The sequence below is a fragment of the Callithrix jacchus genome, chromosome 22 (assembly GCF_049354715.1).
Source record: "Callithrix jacchus isolate 240 chromosome 22, calJac240_pri, whole genome shotgun sequence".
Taxonomy (NCBI): domain Eukaryota; kingdom Metazoa; phylum Chordata; class Mammalia; order Primates; family Cebidae; genus Callithrix; species Callithrix jacchus.
In genome coordinates this window covers 17,384,480-17,406,009 of record NC_133523.1, presented here as the reverse complement: position 1 = coordinate 17,406,009, position 21,530 = coordinate 17,384,480, and the positions used below count along the sequence as shown (strand labels likewise).

Below are 21,530 nucleotides of genomic sequence, written 5' to 3'. Positions count from 1 at the left end.
AAAAGGACAGATCCTGGATGATTCCACTTACATGAGGTCCCTAGCGTCTTCAAACTCTAGAGGTGGAAATAAGACGGTGGTTGCCAGGGGCTGGGAGGGGGTGGAGGGTAGGAGGGTGGGGGCTGTAGGGTGGGTGAGTGAGCATCTAATGGGGACGGAGTTTCAGTTTGGGAAGATGCAAAAGCTCTGAAGACAGACGGTGGTGAGGACTGTGAAACAACATGAGGGCACTTAGTAAACGCCACTGAACTGCACACTTAACACGGTTAAGACGGTAACTTACATGTTACGTGTATTTGTTTGGTTTTCAGTTTGTTTTTGAGACAGGGTCTTGCTCTGTCACCCAGGCTGGAGTGCAGTAGCGCGATCTCGGCTCACTGCGACCTCCGCCTCCTGGGTTCAAGTGATTCTCCTGCCTCAGCCTCCCGAGTAGCAGGGACTACAGGCACCTACCACCCCACCCAGCTAATTTTTGCATTTTTAGTAGAGACAGGGTTTCGCCATGTTGACCAGGCTGGTCTCAAACTCCTGACCTCAGGTGATCTGCCTGCCTCAACCTCCCAAAGTGCTAGGCTCACAGGTGTGAGCTATCGCATCTGGCCACATGTTACATGTATTTCACTAAGTTTTAAAAAACAAAAAGGCTGGGAAAAAAGGCCAGGCGCAGTGGCTCACACTTGTAATCCTAGCACTCTGGGGGACCAAAGAGGGTGGATCACTTGGGCCTGGGCAACGTTGCAAGACCCCCCTCTCTACAAAATAATTTTAAAACTTAGCCAGGCATGATGGTGTGTGCCTGTAGTCCCAGCTACTTGCGAGGCTGAGGTGGAAGGATTGCCTGAGCCCAGGAATTCCTGGCTGCAGTGAGCACGGCACTCCAACCTGGGCAACAGAGGGAGACCCCATCTTAAATATAAAAAAAGAAAAAATATAAAAAGAAGACGAACACTTTGCTTCTGTGAGATCCCCACCAAAATCCCACAATCTCAGTCCAGTTGCCAGAAAACCTTCATGAGACCACAATAAAGACGTTCCGCAAAACGCCTGCCAAGCTCTCCTCAAGACGCTGAGGGTCACAGATTATGAGAAGACATCGAGGAACCCTCATGAATTGGAGGAAACGACGGAAACGCTTTGACTAAATGCAACACGTGGCCAGGCGCAGTGGCCCACGCCTGCAATCCCAGCATTTTGGGAGGCCAAGGCAGGCAGATCACCTGAGGTCAAGAGTTCAAGACCAGCTTGGCCCACGTAGTGAAACCCCCATCTCTACTAAAAATTCAAAAATTAGCCAGGCATGGTGTCTCATGTCTGTAATCCCAGCACTTTGGGACGCTGAGGCAGGCAGATCACCTGAGGTCAGGAGTTTGAGACCAGCCTAGTCAACATGGCAAAACCCAGTGTCTACTAAAAATGCAAAAATTATCTGGGTGTGGTGGCTCATGCCTGTAATCTCAGCTACTTAGGAGGCTAGGACACCAGAATCCCTTGAACCCGGGAGGTGGAGGTTATAGTGAGCTGAGATCGCACCACTGCACTCCAGCCTGGGCGACAGAGCGAGACTCTACAGTCATAAATGAATGAATGAATACAACAAGCAACCCCAGCCCAGAGAAGGTGCAATCCGGGGAAATGAAAACATGACCTGGGGTCTAGTTAATAGAACTGTGACAACTCGAGGTCCCAGCCTAGCCGTCACACCCAGGTCACGTGTGATGTTTGCCATGCAGGAGGTGGGTGAAGGGTTACGGGGATTCCCTGCACTATCTCCAAAACTTTTCACAAAGTCTAAGACTATTTCCTAAGAGGCTGGGGGTGGTGGCTCAAGCCAGCACTTTGGAAGGCCCAGGCAGGAGGAGGATCACTTGAGCCCAGGAGTTTGAGACCAGTGTGCGCAACACAGGACTCCTATCTCTACAAAAAATATATATATATCAAAAATTAGCCAGGCATGGAGGTATGCACCTGTGGTTTCAGCCACTCAGGAGGCTGAGGCAGGAGGACAGCCTAAGCCCAGGAAATTGAGGCTACAGTGAGCCGAGATCACACCATTGCAGTCCAGCCTGGGCGACAGAGCCAGACCTTGTCTTAAAAAAAAAAAAGACAGAAAGAAAGAAAGAAAAAGAAAACTGCCAGGTGTGGTGGCTCACGACTATAATCCCAGCATTTTGGGAGGCCGAGGCGGGCAGATCATTTGAGGTCAGGAGTTGGAAACCAGCCTGACCAACATGGTGAAACCCCGTCTCTACTAAAAATTAAAAAATATAAAATTGGCTGGGCATGGTGACGTGCGCCTGTAATCCCAGCTACTCAGGAAGCTGAGGCAGGGGAATCGCTTGAACCCGGGAGGCAGAGGTTACAGTGAGCCAAGATGGCGCCACGGCACTCCTGGGTGACAGAGTGAGACTCGATCTCAAGAAATAAACCCATCTTATAAGTAAAAGTTAACAGCAATAAATACTCCCACAGATGAAACTGAACAGATAACCCAGAAGCCACAGAGTGGCAGCTGTCACACGCTGGGCCAAGGCACAGAGGTGAATGAGGTTCGATCCTGCCCTCACTGTTGCCCTGAGTAACAGCTCAACAGCTGGCCTCAGCCAAGCAGGCATCTTTCGAGGTGTGCACCCACCACAGGCCGGGCACAGGGCCAGGCGCTTTGCATGGGTGCATCACCTAATCCAAGCGACGACTCCTCAAGGGGGCTCTGTGAGCACCCGCTTTGTACATCCAGGAAACTCAGGCACAGAAGGGAGGGACTGTTTGGCAGGAACCAACAGAGGTGCAAAGAGCATCGTGATGAGCTCTGGGGCTCGGTGCTGGGGGAGAGGCAGGGGCCAACAGGCAGCCTCCACCCCTACGGGGGACCTTCAGGCTCTTCCCTCTGCTCTGGCTGAGCCGGCAGTGAAGGGATTAGCAGGCTCCTTGTCGAACAGAGGCCGAGGTCGCCTGGGCGCAAAGACAGGCTGTTGGGACCATAAATCATCCCTGGGGTCTGTGCATTTATTCTGTGATGATTTAATGAGCCGCTCCTGTCCTAATTACAGCCACCAATCCCTCCTGCCTGAGAGGACAGAAGGGATCCCCATCGTGATGGAAGCAGGATGCGCACAGATGCAAAAGGACTCAACGGTGTCACACGGTGGGGAGCCTCTGCCTTCAGTCACTTGAGAAAGAGACGCTGAAGCAGACACAGAGCCCCTCCAAGGCTCCATAGGCCCCTGCAGCCCGGGAAGGCAGACAGCTCGCGTGTCTGTGGACGCGCTCAGCCTCCCCACGTCCCCAGCCAGAGGGACAGCCAGCCCCACAGCACCAGTCCCGGGCGCCCTGCCTGGCTGTGCTCATATTTCCTCCCAGAGATTTCCGGGCGAATGACCAGCTGGCATGCACCCACCCACCCTCTGCACCCAGGTGAGTGGTGCCAGATGCAGAGGAAACGGGAAGTGCTTTGGTGTTTCTGTTTTCAATTTTAATCAAAGTTTTGAAACATAAATGATTTCTTTATTTTCATTTTTTAAAAAAAGGTGTGGCAGAGAGCTTCTCTGTAGCAAGAACCCCGGCAGGAAAGGGAAGGGAAGGGCTGCCTGCAGAAGTTCTCAGGGAGGTTTTGCCCCCTTGCCAGGAGCCCCCGAGCACTGTGCTGGTCTCTAGGCTGTTCAAATGTGAGAATGAAATGTGTGGATAAGGGCCGGGCGGCTAGGACACAGGCACAGGGTGTCAGCTCACTCACTGGGAGAAGGCCCGCCCTTCCAAGCAGACTCAGCCCCTCTGGGCCTCACCCCACCTTTCAACCCCACCCCACGGGGTGAAACTCCTGGGACCGGCAGAGGTGTCAGGACCCAAGTACAGAGAAGGGGGGAGTTTTATGTAGTAAATGAGGCCCCATTACTGTATGGGGTAGAGGTGACTTTCCCAGGTGTGGGGCTCCCTGAAATGGAAGACATGGCCACTTAACATAACCCTCCTGTTGTCAACCCTCCTGCGGAATCAGGGTCAGGATCCATGGGTGCAAGAGCTGCCGAGGTGAGCTTAGTCCGACATAAGCCCACCTCTGCCAAGCGCCAGGTCATCATGGAGCCCTAGCACCCACTATCTTTGGGGTACACTTGCCCTGGTCCCTCCTAGGCCTCCTGCTGCTCCCTCGTTCCTCCCAGGCCAGTCCCCAGCCAATGGGATCCTTGCAAAGCATAAATCCCACATCACTGCCTTGCTCAAAACCTTCCCCACCCCGGGACCAGACCTCAACCCCTCACCCTGGCCCACAAGGCATCACCCACAGAGCCAAGCCAGACCAGGCTCCTCTCTTCAGCTCCAAGCTGGGCCAGCTGGCACAGGTGTGGCTTCCTGTCACTCTGCAGGGCAGGGTCTCCAGCTGACCTGGTCTGCAAGGCGTCCCCAGGGCCAACTCACAGGAAATGCTCAGGATATACCAACTGACTGGAGGAATGGACTTTCCTGTCCAAACCCTCACTGCTGCAGGGAGAACTCACCGGGCCACACTGGGGCTTCTCACTCAGGCACTCTGAGGGCTGGGTGGGCACCACAATGCAGCTCCAGGACCATCCCGCACCCAAGGATCTGACCCTGGAACACATTGTGTTCCACACCGGTATACAGGCTCAGGATTTGCTTAGCAAAATCAGAGCTCCGGGAAGACCACAAACTACTCTCCCACTTCAGGGCCCCCCAAGAGTGGGCACATGTTCCCGGGAGGAGGGACTGAGAAGAAAACCCCGCACAACACTCCCAAGACTGAAGTGGAAATGTTGGACCACGTGGCATGGTACTGGCCCTCTTAGAGAGCATCTGCTTCTAGGAGATTGCAGAATGAACTGGAGACAGGATGCCCACAGGGAGGTCAGATTCCAGAGCCTGCTGATGCCGGCTGAGCACCTGCTGAGTTCCTGCTAAATACATACTGTGCACCTCTGAGCACCTGCTGAGTTCCTGCTAAATACATACTGTGCACCTCTGAGCACCTACTGAGTTCCTGCTAAATACATACTGTGCACCTCTGAGCACCTGCTGAGTTCCTGCTAAATACATACTGTGCACCTGCGGAGCACCTGCAGCGCACACACTGCACCTGCTGAGTACACACTGTGCACCTGCTGAGCACATGAATAAGGTGCCTGCTGAATACACACTGTGCACCTCTGAGCACCTGCTGAGTATATACTGCACCTGCTAAGTGCCTGGTAAGTACACGCTGCACCTGCTGAGCACCTACTGAGTACACACTGTGCATCTGCTGAGCACCTGATGAATACACACTGCACCTGCTGAGCGCCTGATGAGTACATACTGTGCATCTGCTGAGCACCCGATGAGTACACACTGCACCTGCTGAGTGCCTGATGAGTACACACTGTGCATCTGCTGAGCGCCTGATGAGTACACACTGTGCATCTGCTGAGCACCTGATGAGTACACACTGTGCATCTGCTGAGTGCCTGATGAGTACACACTGCACCTGCTGAGTGCCTGATGAGTACACACTGTGCATCTATCTGCTGAGCACCTGCTGAGTACACATTGCACCTGCTGAGTACATATTGGGCGCCTAATGAGTACGCACCATGCGCCTGCTGAGCACCTGCAGAGTACACACTGCCTGCTGAGCGCCCCGCCAAGTACACACCGTGCGCCTGCTGAACACCTACTGAACATCTGCCAGATGTTTCCTGTGTGGGCACCAAGTGCCTCTTGCATGCCTGCTGTGTCCCCATCAAGCACCTGCTGGATGCCCGCCAAATGCCTGCCCCCTGCCGACTGAGTATACCATGTGTCCACGGTGGCCACATCTCCAGTATCTCGGCAGCAGTGAGCACACAGTGCGTATCTATGCCAGGCCCCATTCCAGATACACCACATGCCTTCACATCCACTTCTCAGCGTGATCCAGTGAGGCAGAGACCTCTGTGACCCCTACTTCAGCAAAGACAGCAGGACCTCCCGGGCTGGGCCAAGTGCATTGGCTCACACCTATAATCCCAGCACTTTGGGAGGCCACGGAGGGAGAATCACTTGAGGTCAGGAGCTGGAGACCAGCCTGGCCAACATGGTGAAATCCCATCTCTACCAAAAGTGCAAAACTTAGCCAGGCGTGGTGACGCACATTTGTAAAAATCCCAGCTATTCAGGAGGTTGAGGCAGGAGGATCACTTGAACTCGGGAGGTAGAGGTTGCAGTGAGCTGAGATCACACCACTGCACTCCAAAAAAAAAGGCCTCCCAGGTCTAAACCTACCCAGAAGGAAGTGAGGAGGGGGCTGAGGCTGACTGTGTGGCCCTGGTCAGGCACCAATGGGACTGCCTCCCCCCGGTGCCAAGTGTTTCCGAATCCCTCCCTGTGAGAACCCCAAGGAAGAGGCCCCAGCCGTGCTTCGTTTCCAGTTGGCAAATAAACATTGGCTCTCGGGCACCCCTGGCCCTCGAGGCATGAGGCGCTTCCTTGTTTGCACACCTGGACCCCCATCCAGCCAATGGCACCACAACCACACCTGGATGAACAAGGCACCCACCTCCACCCTGGGGACATGCTGGACTGGGTGGGGGTCAGAGACATACCCCAACCAGAAACAAGGTGGGGGGCTGTTCCATCCCATGAGCTCCAAGGCAAAGGCAGGACAGGACTCTCCTAGCCCCGATCCCACCCCTGGGATTCTGATTCCCACTCTGCAGCCTGGGAGTCCCCTACCCACCCTCCCAATAATCCCTGTCACCATCACCTCCCAAATGCCCCAAGTCATCCTCCATGAGTGGCACACCTCCAGCTGCCTCCCCTCCTCCCTCTGCAGGGGGCTCAGGGACACAGAGTTGGGGCCATTCCCAGACAGGCACCCTGGAGAGGCCCCCACTCCCCTAGTACTTGCATTGGGACAAATGCAAAGAATGTTTAGGTTGAGAAAAAACAGGGACAACCTCTATGCTCCTCAACAGGTGAACATGAACTGAGACTTGGAATATGACAAGGGCCTCCCCATGGGCCTTGGAGTCAGACACAGGTTTAAGTCCCAGCTCCTCCTCCCACCATCACTCACGTGACCTCCTGTGCCTCAATTTCTGCCCACGGGGGCAGGCAACAGGCTTTTTCTCATGAGTTACTGTGACAATTCACTGTGCACAAATGCGCAGATCCCAGAAAGGCCAGCTCCTGCCACTCCCTGGACCCCCACTGTCACTCATGTTGCCATCCCACTGGAACCTTCCACAGCTCCACATGGCAGAGCCTGGCTCCCGGCCCTCCAACCGCTGCCGCACCTGCTCTGAGGGGTACTTCCGCCACACACAGGCTTCCAGCATCCTGGCCCACCCTGGCCCACCCTGGCCAGCTGGCTAACTCCAGAACTGTGTGACACAGCAGAAACGCATAGACTGTGGGCTTAGTCCAACCTGGGTCAGATGCCAGCCGCTCCACTCCAGCGCTGTGACTTTCGCTCTCCAGGCCGGTCTCCCCCTCTGTGAACCTGGGAGGATGCCACCGGCTGCCTGGGGCAGTCACATACTGCAGGATCCAGGTTTCCATCTCATGTAGCCAGGACCCTCACCCACCCCTCTGCACCTGCCAGCTCCTGGCACACGCAGGGCCTGACCCAAGGGCTTGTGGTCCGTGACACTGCTGATACTCAGGGCTGGATAATTCCCCATCATGGGGGCCATCCCATGTGCTGCAGTGTTGAGCAGTATTCTCAGTCTCTGCTCACTCAATGCCAGTAGCACCCCATTCACTGTGATGACAACCACAAATGTCCTCAAAAGTTGCCAAATACCCCCAGGTGCAGAATCGGCCCCAGGGGAACCCCCCATTCTGCATGGAATAAGCTGCGGATTTTGATGTTTCCCTGACCCTGGGCTCAGGCCAGTCTCTCCCAGGGCAGAGCCCACCCGCACTGTCTATATGGCATTTTACAGAGCCCATTTAAAAAGAAATCCCCAGGCCGGGCGTGGTGGCTCACGTCAGCAATCCCAGCACTTTGGGAGGCCAAGGTGGGTGGATCACTTGACATCAGGAGTTCAAGACCAGCCTGGCAAACATGGTGAAACCCCATCTCTACTAAAAATACAAAATTAGCCAGGCATGGTGTCACATGCCTATAATCCCAGCTACTTGGGAGGCTAAAGCAGAAGAATTGCTTGAACCCAGGAAGTGGAGGCTGCGGTGAGCTGAGAGCCTGCCACTGCATTCCAGCCTGGGCAACAAAAGTATAACTCTGTGTCAAAAAAAAAGCTGGGCTCATGCCTGTAATCCCAGCACTTTGGGAGGCTGAGGTGGGAAGATCACAAGGTCAGGAGACTGAGACCATCCTGGTTAACACAGTGAAACCCATCTCAGCTAAAAACACAAAAAATTAGCTACACATGGTGGCAGACGCCTGTAGTCCCAGCTACTCAGGAGGCTAAGGCAAGAGAATCACTTGAACCTGGGAGGCAGAGGTTGCAGTGAGCAAGATCGTGCCACTGTACTCCAGCCTGGGTGACAGAGTGAGACTCTGTCTCAAAAAAAAAAGAGAAGAAAAAAAGAAACTTGCGCTGTGCTGGCCACGGAGAAAGTGGGTACTCTGCCTAGAGCTGACAGATGTGGGAAGAACCTCAGGTCTCACAGTGATAATGCCCCTTGGCCACTGCCTCCAAGACCATGAGGGTTAATGACAGGAAATGATGCTTCCAAGATCAAGGCTGTAGGAGAAAGAAGCTTGGTTCAGGCAACTGAGTCACACAAAGAGAAACCCAGTGGAGCCTTGTGAGCTCTGCCAAGCACAAGGTTCTAGTTCATGTTTTTAACTCCTTGTTTTGGGACAAGGTGTGGTGGCTCATGCCTGTAATCCCAACATTTTGGGAGGCTGAGGCAAGAGGGTCACTTTGGTCCAGGAGTTCAAGATCAGCCTGGGCAACATAGTAACATCCCGGTCTCAACAAAAAATAAAAAATCAAAAAGTTAGCTGGGCATGGTAGGGCACACCTGGCGTCCCAGCTACTTGAGAGGCTGACATGGGAGGATCACTTGAGCCTAGGAGTTCAAGGATGGTGTGAGCCACAATCACATCACTGCACTCCAGCCTGGGAAACAGAGCAAGATCCTATCTCGGAATAAATAAATAAATAAATATTTAAAATTTTCAGGCCAGGCATGGTGGCTCACATTGGTAATCTCAACACTTTGGGAGGCCAAGGCAGGTGGATTGCTTGAGCCCTGCAGTTTGAGACCAGCCTGGACAACATGGCAAAACCCTGTGTCTACAAAAAATAAGAAAATTTGCCAAAAAAATTAAAATAATTTTTAAAAAATTTAAAAAAAGAAAATTTGCCGGCGTGGTGGCACATGCCAGTGGTCCCAGCTATTAAGAGACTGAGGCAAGAGGATTGCTTAAGCCCAGGAATTTGAGGCTGCAGTGAGCTGTGATTACACCACTGTGCTCCAGCCTGGGTGACAGAGCAAGACACTGTCTCAAAAAAAAAAAAAAAAATTTTTTTTTTTTTTAAATGGGGTTCCCGCTCTGTCACCAGGCTGGAGTGCAGTGGCAGGATCTCGGCTCACTACAATCTCTGCCTCCTGGGTTCAAGCAATTCTCCTGCCTCAGCCTCCCAAGTAGCTGAAATTACAGGCGCCAGCCACCACATCCAGCTAATTATTGTATTTTTAGTAGAGACGGGGTTTCACCATGTTGGCCAGGACAATCTCAATCTCCTGACCTCAGGTGATCTGCCCACCTCGGCCTCCCAAAGTGCTAGGATCACAGACATGAGCCACCACACTCAGCATTTTTTTTTTAACTCCTGGTTTCAGACACAGCAATGTTCACATGGGCACTCTGGGGCTGAAAACCAGCTCTGACTCTTCCCAGCTAGGACACTACCATGGGTCTCAGTCTCCCCATCTGCAAGATGGGAAAGAGGTCACCTCCTGACTGAAGTAAGCACCAGGAATCTGGGGTCAGAGGACAGCCAAATGGTACTGAGTAGGGAGAGGAATCCTCGATTTTACTTCCTCTCCAAAAAGCCTCTGATCATTCCTTCCCCACCCCCACTCTTAGGACACAATCTAAATGCCACAGACCGAGCTCCTTGCATTCCAGCCCTTCGCTGGGCTCCTGACCATGAGGTAGCTGTGGTCCCGATCCTCTGCCCCGGGCCCTGCTCCTACTGTCTCCCTCTGTCTTATTCAGTGCAGAGCAAGGGCCCCCGCTCCTGAAAAGGGCTGAATGAAGGGGTCCACTTCGGGCCGCGGAGGTAACCCCACACAGAGCCTTCGGAGCTGGCCCGAGCAGGATGGACTTGTGCATCTGCAGACAGCTGCAGCCCTGTCCAGACGGAGCCTTGTCCTGATGCAGAGTCCACAAGATTACCTGGTGCTGCAGGCTCTGCAGGCCTGGGGGTCCTGGCCACTGGCTAAAGTCACAAATGACCACAAAGTAAGGAGCATGAACAACAGAAAGTAATTATCTTACCATTCAGCAGGCCGAAAGTCCAAAGTCAAGGCACTGGGCTCAGCGCAGCGGCTCACACCTGTAATCCCAGCACTTTGGGAGACTGACGCAGGTGGATCACTTGAGGCCAGGAGTTCAAGATCAGCCTGGCCAACATGGTGAAACCATCTCTACTAAAAATATAAAAATCAGCGAGGCATGGTGGCAGGCACCTGTAATCCCAGTTACTCAGGAGGCTGAGGCAAGAGGATCACTTGAACCCGGGAGTAGGAGGTTGCAGTGAGCCGAGATCGTACCACTGCACTCCAACCTGGGTGACAGAGCGAGACTCCATCTCAGAAAAAAAAAAAAAAAAAGGCACTGGCAGAGTCACAGTCCCTCCAGAGGCTCCAGAAGAAGACCCTTCCTATCCCTTCCAGCTTCTGGGGCCTCCCAGCAGTCCTTGGCCTGTGACCATGTCGCTCCAGTCTCTGCCTCTGTGTCCTTTCCTGTCTCTCTCTTATTTGTTTTGGAGAAAAGGGTCTCACTCTTTCACCCCAGCTGGAGTGCAGTGGTGCGATCATGGCTCACTACAGCCTTGGACTCTTTCGACCCCCACTTCACCCTCCCCAGTGGCTGGGACTACAGGCGCACACCACCACATCCGGCTAATCTGAAATACAGATTTTTTCCACAGAGACAAGTTCTCACTTTGTCGCCCAGGCTGGTCTCAAACTCCTGGCTTCAAGTTATCCTCCCACCTCAGCCTCTTAAAATGTTGGGATTACAGGCATGAGCCGCTATGCCTGGTTCCCCTCTTTTTCTTTTTTGAGACAGGATCTCACCCTGTCACCGAGGCCGGAGTGCAGTGGTGGTGCAGTGATCGTAACTCATTGTAACCTCAAACTCCTGGGCGCAAACAATCCGCCTGCCTCGGCCTCCCAAAGCACTGGGATTAAGGCCCGCAGCACCACTCGGCCCACTCTTCCCTCCTAAGGACAGTAGCACTGGATCTAGAGCCACCCCCCCGGGTGATCTCATTTCCAGATCCTTACCTTAATGACATCTACAGAGACCTTTTTTCCCCATAAAGGTCCCATTTACAGATTACGGGGCTAGGAAGGAAGCCGATGTTTTTTAGGGGCCACCATTCAGCCTGCTGCGGGGCGTGCAGCTCAGAACCCAGGGAGTACTGAGACAGCTGCGCTTTTTGGAGGGGCCGGGGGAGTGATGAGGACGAGGGTGGCTTGCCCCACCTTCTGGTCACAGCAGCTCAGGGAGGCCGGCATATGTACGGAGACTGCGGATGGCACCAGACAGCTGAAGCAGCTGGCATAGAAGCAAGTGGTGCCAAAGCCAGGTCTGGGGGCGGGCTCGGCACGCAGCTAACCTAGCCACTGCTGTGCTGTGCCTGCAGCCCAAGGGCCCGTTTTACTCCAGCCTCTGCAAAGCCACCAGCTTCACAGGGTAGGTAAGAGCAGGAGAGTGCCCTCCTTCAGCCCTGGCCGTGCCACCGTGACTGCTTTGCCTGGAGACATTTTCTAGCCCGAGGTGGGTGGATCATTTAAGGTCAGGAGTTCGGGATCGGCCTGCCCAATATGGCAAAACCCTGTCACTACTAAAACATAAAAATTAGCTGGACGTGGTGGCACCTGCCTGTAATCTCAGCTACTCAGGAGGCTGAGGCAGGAGAATATCACTTGAACCCAGGAGGCAGAGATTGCAGTGAGCCAAGATCGTGCTACTGCATTCCAGCCTGGGTGACAGAGTTCAGATGAGAGAAGGAAAAGGAAGGGAAGGCAGGCAAGAAGAGAAAGAAAGAAAGAGCGAGAGAAAGAGAGAAAGAAAGAAAAAAAAGCAGATTAGTGGCTGCCATGGCTGGGGGAGGAGGAGTAGGGAGTAACTGCCAGTGGGGACGGGGTCTCCTTTTAGGGGACAGAATGTCCTCAAGTTGACTGGTGTTGGTTGTGCAAATGTGAATGCTGCTGCCTGAGGTCCTCAATGTCAGTCAAGGAGGAGCCTCAGGCAGGCAGATGACACGCCCCCTCCCTTCCCCTCACCCAAAATATCTGATCCTCCAACATGTCTGGGTGGCTCTGCTACAGAAACACCACCAAGTCGACCCATTCCCGGTCACTCCCTTGTGCAGCCACCACTCCCCCTGACCTGGATGCCTGCAACGGCCACTCGTACCGCACCCATCCCACCCAGAGCCACAGCCATCCTCCTAAGACACACAGCAGCCTCGAATGGATAATGGAGAGCTACCAAAGGACCCAGCAACTCCAATCCCCAGCGCATGCTCTGAGAAGTGAAGGCACATCCACCCAAAACATGGACACAGATGCCCACGGCAGCACGACTCACAACAGACAAAGGTGGAAACAACCCGTGTTCACGGACAGATGAGTGGACAAAATGGAGTAGATCCACACCATGGAATACCACGCTGAGTCTTACTGGGCCGCGCCGGTGACGGTACACCACACTGGGAATGGGGCCGATGCCACTGAATTTTATACTTAAAAAAGGTTGAAATGGTAAATGTTATGTATATATAAGGCCATCAATTTTCTTTTTTTTGAGACAGTGTCACTCTGTCACCCAGGCTGGAGTGCAGTGGCACAATCTCGGATCACAGCAACCTCCGCCTCCTGGGATCAAGCAATTCTCCTGCCTCAGCCTCTCAAGTAATTAGGATTATAGGCACCCACCACCACACCCAGCTAATTTTGGTATTTTTAGTAGATATGGGGTTTCACCATGTTGGTCAGGCTGGTCTCGAACTCCAGACCTCAGGTGATCCACCCATCCCCTTGGCCTCCCAAAGTGTTGGGATTATAGGCATGAGCCACTGCATCTAGCCATGCCATCAATTTTAAGAAATAAATAAAAAAGAAGAAAAAAAGAAAGAAAGAAATGAAGGCCGGGCACGGTGGCTCATGCCTGTAATCTCAGCACTTTGGGAGACCAAGTCTGGTGGATCACCTAAGGTCAGGACTTAAAGACCACCCTGGCCAACTTGTAGAAACCTCGTGTCCACCAAAAATACAAAAATTAAGCCAGGCGTGGTGGCTCATGCCTGTAATCCTAGCACTTTGGGATGATGGGGGGGGGGCGGAGCACAAGGTCAGGGGTTCAAGACCAGCCTGACCAACAAGGTGAAACCCCGTCTCTACTTAAAAATACAAAAATTAGCTGGGCATTGTGGCACACACCTGTAATCCCAGCTACCTGGGAGACTGAGGCAGGAGAATTACTTGAACCCAGGAGGCGGAGGCTACCGTGAGCCGAGAGCACGCCATTGCACTCCAGCCTGGGCAACAGAGCAAGACTCCGTCTCAAAAAAAAAAAAACAAAAATCAGCAGCGCATGGTGGCTCATGCCTGTAATCCCAGCTACTCGGGAGGCTGCGGCAGGAGAATCACTTGAACCCGGAAGGCAGAGGTTGCAGTGAGCTGAGAGGGTGCCACTGCACTCCAGCCTGGGAGACAGAGCAAGACTCTGTCTCAAAAAAAAAAAACAAAGAAAAAGAAAAGAAAGAAATGAAGCACTGATACAAGTTAGAGCCTTGAAAACACCATGCTAAGTAAAAGAAGCCAGACACAAAACGCCTCACGGTGCAGGATATGCTTCACGGTATAGAATTCTGTTGATATGAAATGCCCAGAGCAGGCAAATCCATAAAGACAGAAAGCAGATTAGTAACCAGGTAGTGGCTCACTCCTGTAATCCCAGTACTTTGGGAGGCCGAGGTGGGCAGATCACTTAAGGTCAGGAGTTCAAGATCAGCCTGCCCAATATGGCAAAACCCTGTCTCTACTAAAAAATACAAAAATTAGCTGACAGGGTGGCAACTGCCTGTAATCTCAGGTACTCAGGAGGCTGAGGCAGGAGAATCACCTGAACCCAGGAGGCAGAGGTCACAGTGAGCCAAGATCATGCTATTGCATTCCAGCTTGGGTGACAGAGTTGAGACTCTGTCTCCAAAAAAAAAGCAAAGCAGATTAGCGACTGCCAGGGCTGGGCACGGGGGAGTAGGGAGTCACTGCTGATGGGGACGGGGTCTCCTTCTGTGGGGACAAAATGTTCTCAAGTTGCCTGGTGTTGGCTGTGCGAACGGGAATATACTAAAAGCCACTGGGTGGTAGAATACCATGGGAATTCCATCTCAATAAAGTTGTTACAAAAACAAGCGGGGCCAGGCGGGGTGGCTCACACCTGTAATCTCAGCACTGTGGGAAGCCGAGGTGGGCAGAACACCTGAGGTCAGGAGTCCGAGACCAGCCTGACCAACATAGAGAAACCCTGTCTCTACTAAAAATATAAAAATTAGCCAGGCATGGCAGCAGAAGCCTGTAATCCCAGCTACTCGGGAGGCTGAGGCAGGAGAATCACTTGAACCTGGGAGGTGGAGGTTGCAGCGAGCTGAGATCACACTATTGCACTCCAGCCTGGGCAACGAGAGCAAATCTCTGCCCCCACCACAAAAAAAAAAAGAAAAAAAAGCAAGCATGGAGGTTTCCTGGGCCCCTCCCTTGGGGGAGATCCAAGCCCCTGCAGCCTCACCTGACCTCCTCCCTGCTTTCCACCCATTCTCAACCTCACTAAGTCCTTCCCGCTGCAGGGCTGTGACCGAGCCTGTCCCCAACCTGGAGTGCTCTTCCCTTCTCTCCGGGATGCCACATTGCCCCTGTCCCAGCCGCTCCTAGAACATGGCTGTGCCACTTCCCTCCCAGCGTATGCCACCTTCTCCCGTGCCCCCTAAAACCATGCTGACCCCCCAACAGCACAGCCCCAGCATGCCCTGTACCATGCAGGAGCCCCAGCACCCCACAGTCTCCGAGACATGCCAAGCAATGAAAATTGTCGTTTGATGGCATGAACACACTGCTCCAACTTTACAAGTTGGGATTCTATGGCCCAGGGGGGTTAAGAAACCCACCCAAACTCACACAGCAGAGTGCCACAGCTTTCCCTGCCTGTCATGCTGACCCAAGCCTAAGAACGGGAGGGAACACCCGCACACCCACCCCTAGGCTCCAAGACCTGCAAACAGTCTCCCGACTTTATGTGCTGTCTCCCCACCCAACATGCCCCTTGGGTGCTTGTGCCCTGGTGAGGTCCTTGTCCTCATCTAGCCACACATCTGCTGACTGGCCTTCCACGGCCACAAGACACAACAGGTACCATCACCAGGGGTGACTGTGAACGGACACCTGAGTGACATACCGTCCTTTGGAATTCACAGGAGAGGAGCAGGTGCTGACTGGGCCATGCCTCACCTGGCTGCAGGTGCGGGCCAACCCCTGGTGTCTAGAGTCTGAGGAGGCAGCGTGCCATGGATGCAGCCACAGAGGGAGGGCAGAAGGGAAGCCTGCATCATGTAGGTTCATTCTGCTCCGGGCACTGTGGACATGCCACTTGACCTGTGAGTGGCCAGTCAAGCTGGGAATAAGCTTGCCCACCCTGCTCGCAGCCTGCCCAGAGATGGCACAGCCATTCAGGTGGGTGCAAAGGATGGAACTCTACCTGCCCAGGTGCAAAGCTCACATCCTGGTCCACGTCACTGTGACACCTCTAATCAAGTTTCTCAGACTTGGCTGGGCATAGCGGCTCACACCTGTAATCCCAGCAATTTGGGAGGCCGTGGCAGCTGGATCACTTGAGGTCAGGAGTTTGAGACCAACCTGGGCAACACAGTGAAACCCTGTCTCTACGAAAAATACAAAAATTAGCCAGGTGTAGTGGCAAGTACCTGTAATCCCAGCTATTCGGGAGGGTGAGGCAGGAGAACAGCTTGAACCCAGGAGGCAGAAGCTGCAGTGAACCAATATGGGGCCACTGCACGCTAGCCTGGGTGACAGACCGAGAGTCTGTCTCAAAAGAAAAAAAAAAGAGTTTCTCAGCCTCGGCACTGCCGACATCTGGGGCCAGATGCTCCACATGGTGGGGCCATACAGTGCACTGCAGGGTGCTGGGCGGCATCCCCTCCTCCACCCACAGGATTAGGAGCACCCCCTAATCACAATGACCCAAAATGTCTCCAGACGTCACCAAGAGTCCCCTGGGGACAGAAGTCCCCCTGCCCCAGATAGAGAACACCGCTTTTTGTCTAAAAATCGAGTGCAGGCTCACCTCTGCCCAGAGCCCCTGCTCCTCTGACCCCAGGAGCTGAGGAAGACGGGAAATGAAAACCATCTTTCAGGGCTGAAAGAACTGCCATCTGCGTATCTTCAGAATCTTTTCCTTTTTTTTTTTCCTTGAGACAGTCTCACTCTTGTCCCCCAGGCTGGAGTGCCATGGCACGACCTCAGCTCACTGCAACCTCTGCTTCCCAGGTTCAAGCCATTCTCCTGCCTCAGACTCCCAAGTCGCTGAGATTACAGGCGCATGCCACCACGCCTGGCTAATTTTTGTATTTTTAGTAGAGACAGGGTTTCACCATGTAGGCCAGGCTGGTCTCGATCTCCTGACCTCGTGATCGGCCCGCCTCGGCCTCCCAAAGTGCTGGGATCACGGGCGTGAGCCACCACTCCCAGCCTTCTTTTGAGACAGAGTCTCACTCTGTTGCCCAAGCTGGAGTATAGTGGCATGATCTCAGCTCACCCCAAACCCTGCCTCCTGGATTCAAGTGATTCTCCTGCCTCAGCCCCACAAGTAGCTGGGATTACAGGCATGCACCACCACGCCCAACTAATTTTTGTATTTTTAGGAGAGACAGGGTTTCACCATGTTGACCAGGCTGGTCTCGAACTCCTGACCTCAGGTGATCCACCCACCTGGGCCTTCCAAAGTGCTGGGATTACAGGCATGAGCCACCATGCGCAGCCTTTTTTTTTTTTTTTTTTTTTGAGACAGAGTTTCACTGTTGTTACACAGAATGGAGTGCAATGGCACAATCTCGGCTCACCGCAACCTCCGCCTCCTGGGTTCAAGCAATTCTCCTGCCTCAGCCTCCCGAGTAGCTGGGATTACAGGCACGCACCACCGTGCCCAGCTAATTCTCCTGCCTCAGCCCCACAAGTAGCTGGGACTACAGGCACGCGCCACCATGCCCAGCTAATTTTTGTATTTTTAGTAGAGACGGGGTTTCACCTTGTTGACCAGGAGGGTGTCGATCTCTTGACCTCGTGATCCACCCGCCTCGGCCTGCAGCGAGTGCTGGGATTACAGGCGTGAGCCACCGCGCCCGGCCTATTTTTTCTAAATTCATTGATCGTTGAGTGGATAAACAAATACAACATATCGATACAATGGAATATTACTTGACCATAAAAAGGAACAAAGCACTGATCCGTGATATTATAGAGATGAGCCCGTCACAAACGCCACGTGTTAATGATTCCTTTTATGCAAAATGCCCAGAATAGGCAAACCCACAGCAACAGAAGACCACTCAGTGGTTGCCAGGGGCTGGGGGAGGGGAAATGGGGAGTGACTGTTAATGGGGATGGGGTTTCTTTTTGGGTGGACAAAAAATGTTCTGGAATTACAAAACAGCGACGGTTGCACAACTCTGTGAATTGACTAAAAACCACCAAACTACACACTTTAAACAAGTAAATTGTATGATGTGGGAATCATATCTCAATAAAGCTGTTACTTTAAAGCGATCTTTTCAACAAACAATAATCTATGTCCAACCCCAGGCAGAAACTGAACTTCCAATCATGATGACACCCATGAAACTACTGTGACCCATTTCTCTCGGTCACGCTGCAAACATTTGACACCAACTGCATGCTAGCCCACACCATGTACTGGAGACCAGAAGTGGCCACTCCTGCCTCAGGAGCCCTGATATGCGGGGGATATTCACGTGGAAGGAGGCTCAAGCTGCGCGTTTTCTTCTTCTTTTCTTTTGTTTTTGAGACGGAGTTTCACTCTTGTCGACCAGGCTGGAGTGCAGTGGTGTGATCTCGGCTCACTGCAACCTCCACCTCCCAGGTTCAGGTGATTCTCCTGCCTCAGCCTCCCGAGTAGCTGGGATTATAGGCGCCTACCACCATGCCCAGCTAATTTTCATATTTTTAGTAGAGATGGGGTTTCACCATGTTGGCCAAGCTGGTCTCAAACTCCTGACCTCAGGTGCTCTGCCTGCCTCAGCCTTTCAAAGTGTTGGGATTATAGGCGTTAGCCACGGCATACTGCCATCTTCTTACTGTTTTTCATTCATTCATTCATTCATTCAACCACCAGCCATCTCTTTCTCTACATCCTGAGCAAGAATGTAGCTGCTCGGAGTTGCAGGGACAGATGTGCATGCCTAAAGCAGTATCTGGCTGACAGCAAGCACCCAATCATTACTGACAGAGAAATGAAGACACAAATCCTAGTCTACAAGGTTACAATGTCTCAGAGAACAAACAACAAGTTAGGAAATAAGGCAACCTGAAAGCGCTACCTGAGGAATCGGAGACTGAGGTTAAGTCTACCTGAGCCAATCACATCAGGGGCCGAATCCAGAAACCAGAATATGGGTGCCTGCAAAGCCCACCCAAATCCTCCTCAAGGCCCCAGGGTACAGGAGAGAGGTCTCACCACACTGCAAGAACAACGTGGAGATTCAGCAACACCTTTGCAAAGTGTGCTCACCGCCTTGACCCAGGAGGAAGGTCTTGCTAGAATGCTTGACAAGGGAAGAAACTGAGGCTGGAGGAGCTCAGCTGCCTTGCCATGCTCAGACACCAGCCCCAATCAAGCCACTGCTCCTGGCCCACAGCAACTTCCCAGGTGAGATTTGCAGGGTATCTGCTCTGCCAGCCAGAAGCCTGGCAGAAGCTGGCCTGTCCCTACACGCAACAAATGCACCCAGCTACCTGAGGTAGACCTCGCCCTCCTCCCTGGTCCTGAGAGGGCAGGGGCCATCTGTGGTCAGCGTCCCCTGTTCCACTGGGAGGAACATCACCTGGTCCCCACCATATGGGCTACACGGAGAAGGGGCAGCTGTCTCCACTCCAAGTTCCAGAACTGAGCACAATCTGCCTTCTTGGCCCCCCTCTAGACCCCCCCAGGAGACAGGATCTGACCATTCTCTCAGCTGTCCAAGAGGGAGTGATCCCTGTTCCACCTCGGGTCTGCAAGTGAGGACATGTGTTCCCCCTTCAACAGCCAGGGAGTAAAGGCACAGGTAACAATGATGTAGAGACACCGGTCTCCCTCAGGTAGCAAGGATGGGAGGGCATCCGTCCCTCCCATGTAGCAAGGATGCGGGGGCACTTGCACCCTCACCTCCAGGTACCAATGGTGCTTGCAAGAAGCATCCAGCTCATACACCTGTGTCATCCTGACCCCCATGTAGCAATGATGAGGGGGCACCTGCCCCTTCCAGGTAGTAATGATGTGGGGCACCTGTCCTCCTTGGGTAGCAGTGATGTAGGGACACCTGTCCCCTGCAGGTAGCAACGAGGTCCTGGCACCTGTTCCCTCCTAATAGTAATGATGTACAGGCCCCAATCTCCTCCGGGGAGCAGTGATGTGTGGCACCTGTACCCCATCAGGTATGGATGATGTGGGGCTACCTGTCCCGCCCACGACGCCCGGGGCGTGGGGACACCTGTCCCCCTCGGGCCGTGCCAAGCCCCGCCCCCGCCGCGCGCGCCCCGCCCCCGCCGCGCGCCCCCCCACCCGCCCCGTGCACACGCCGGACACGCGCCCCCTCCCTCCCTCCGCCGGCCCTGAAGGGTCGGCGCGGGCAGCCCCCTTACCCGCGCGGCCCGCGTCAGGCTCAGGTCCTTCATGACCTCCTCGAAGGCCGCCGTCTCCTCCGCCTGCTTCTGATTGTGCAGCGCGATCTTCTCGCTGAATTTCCGCGGATTGTTCGAAGTCGCCATCTTCTCGCCGCCGCCTCCTCCTCCTCCTCCTCCTCCTCCACCTCCTCGCCCCCCCACTCGCCCGCGCCACCGCGCAAGCGCCGGCTGGGCTCACGGGCGGCGAGCAGTGCGCAAGCGCGCTGGTGGTTGTGAGCGCGGCGCAGGCGCACAGGAGCGGCGCGCAGCGCGGGGGCGAAGGCGCATGCGCGCTCCCCGGCGGCGCGCGCCGGGCCAGCGGGGAGGGTAGCCGGGTGCCAGTGGAAATTTCAGCGCCGGCGCAGTGATCCGCCTCCTGGCCCGCTGGACAGCGGCCGCCTGGCTGTTGGACAAGGACCGCGAACCGGCTGGGGCACTGGAGCCCCCAAGAGGGAGACGGCCTGACCCAGACCCTCCCAATTCACAAGGGTGGGGCCAGGCACCCCCCTGAAGGTTGGTAGCACCCCGAGGTTGAACTTGGGTTTGAACTAAAAGCTCTGAAAACAGACTAGGGCGTTGGTCATTCATGCATTCATTCATTCAAGGAATATTTACTGAGCACCTAGTATGTGCCAGACAACCTGGGGTACAGGCGTGAACAAGCAGACGTGGTCCCTGCCCTTATGGAGTGTACAGTCAGAGAGGGGCAGAGATAACATACAAATAACAAAGAACTTTTCAGATGGAGATAAATGTGATGTGAATAAGACCAGTGGCCAGCCAGAGGAGGACGTTAAGGAGGGAGGCTCCTGCAGCCACCACGAACAGGGAACCGGGAAGTTATCTTAGCTAAGACCTGAACCCTGCAGTTGGCCCCTCAGTCCATAAACCTGGCGGTTGCCCTTAGTGACTTTTTTTTTCCTTGAGACAGAGTTTCACCCTTGTTGCCCAGGCTGGAGTGCAGTGGCAAATCTCCGCTCACTGCAACTTCCTCCTCCTGGGTTCAAGGAATTCTCCTGCCTCAGCCTCCTGAGTAGCTGGGATTACAGGCACGCACTACCACGCCCGGCTAATCTTTGTATTTTTAGTATAGATGGGGTTTCACTGTGTTGGCCAGGCTGGTCTCCATCTCCTAACCTCAGGTGATCCACCCTCCTCGGTCTCCTTAAGTGCTGGGACTACAGGCGTGAGCCACCGCGCCCGGCCAACGACTTTCTTCTCCCATTCCCTTGCAATGGGTATGTTGCTGTTCTCTGGATACCTGAGCCCAAAGAAGTGGAGTTAGAGAGCTTCAGCCTTCACTCTGCATACTTCTCCAGTCCAGTCTTGTTCAAGGATCTCTATTTTGCAACAAGGTGCTAACAGAAGGGTCCAGAAATCCCATCTAGACTCAG

General features: G+C 53.8%; 1 protein-coding gene across 9 annotated transcripts in view; it reads right to left on the bottom strand.

Annotated features, from left to right (window-relative positions):
• Positions 1-20,300, bottom strand: part of CRTC1 (CREB regulated transcription coactivator 1) — a 104,093-nt gene extending 83,793 nt beyond the window's left edge. For all 9 annotated transcript variants that reach the window (XM_035286335.3, XM_035286338.3, XM_035286340.3 and 6 more), the window contains exon 1: positions 20,116-20,300. In XM_035286335.3, coding sequence (XP_035142226.1) covers positions 20,116-20,241 — 126 coding nt within the window. In that variant the 5' untranslated portion in view covers positions 20,242-20,300. The remainder of the gene's footprint in view (positions 1-20,115) is intronic.
• Positions 20,301-21,530: the final 1,230 nt, after the last annotated feature.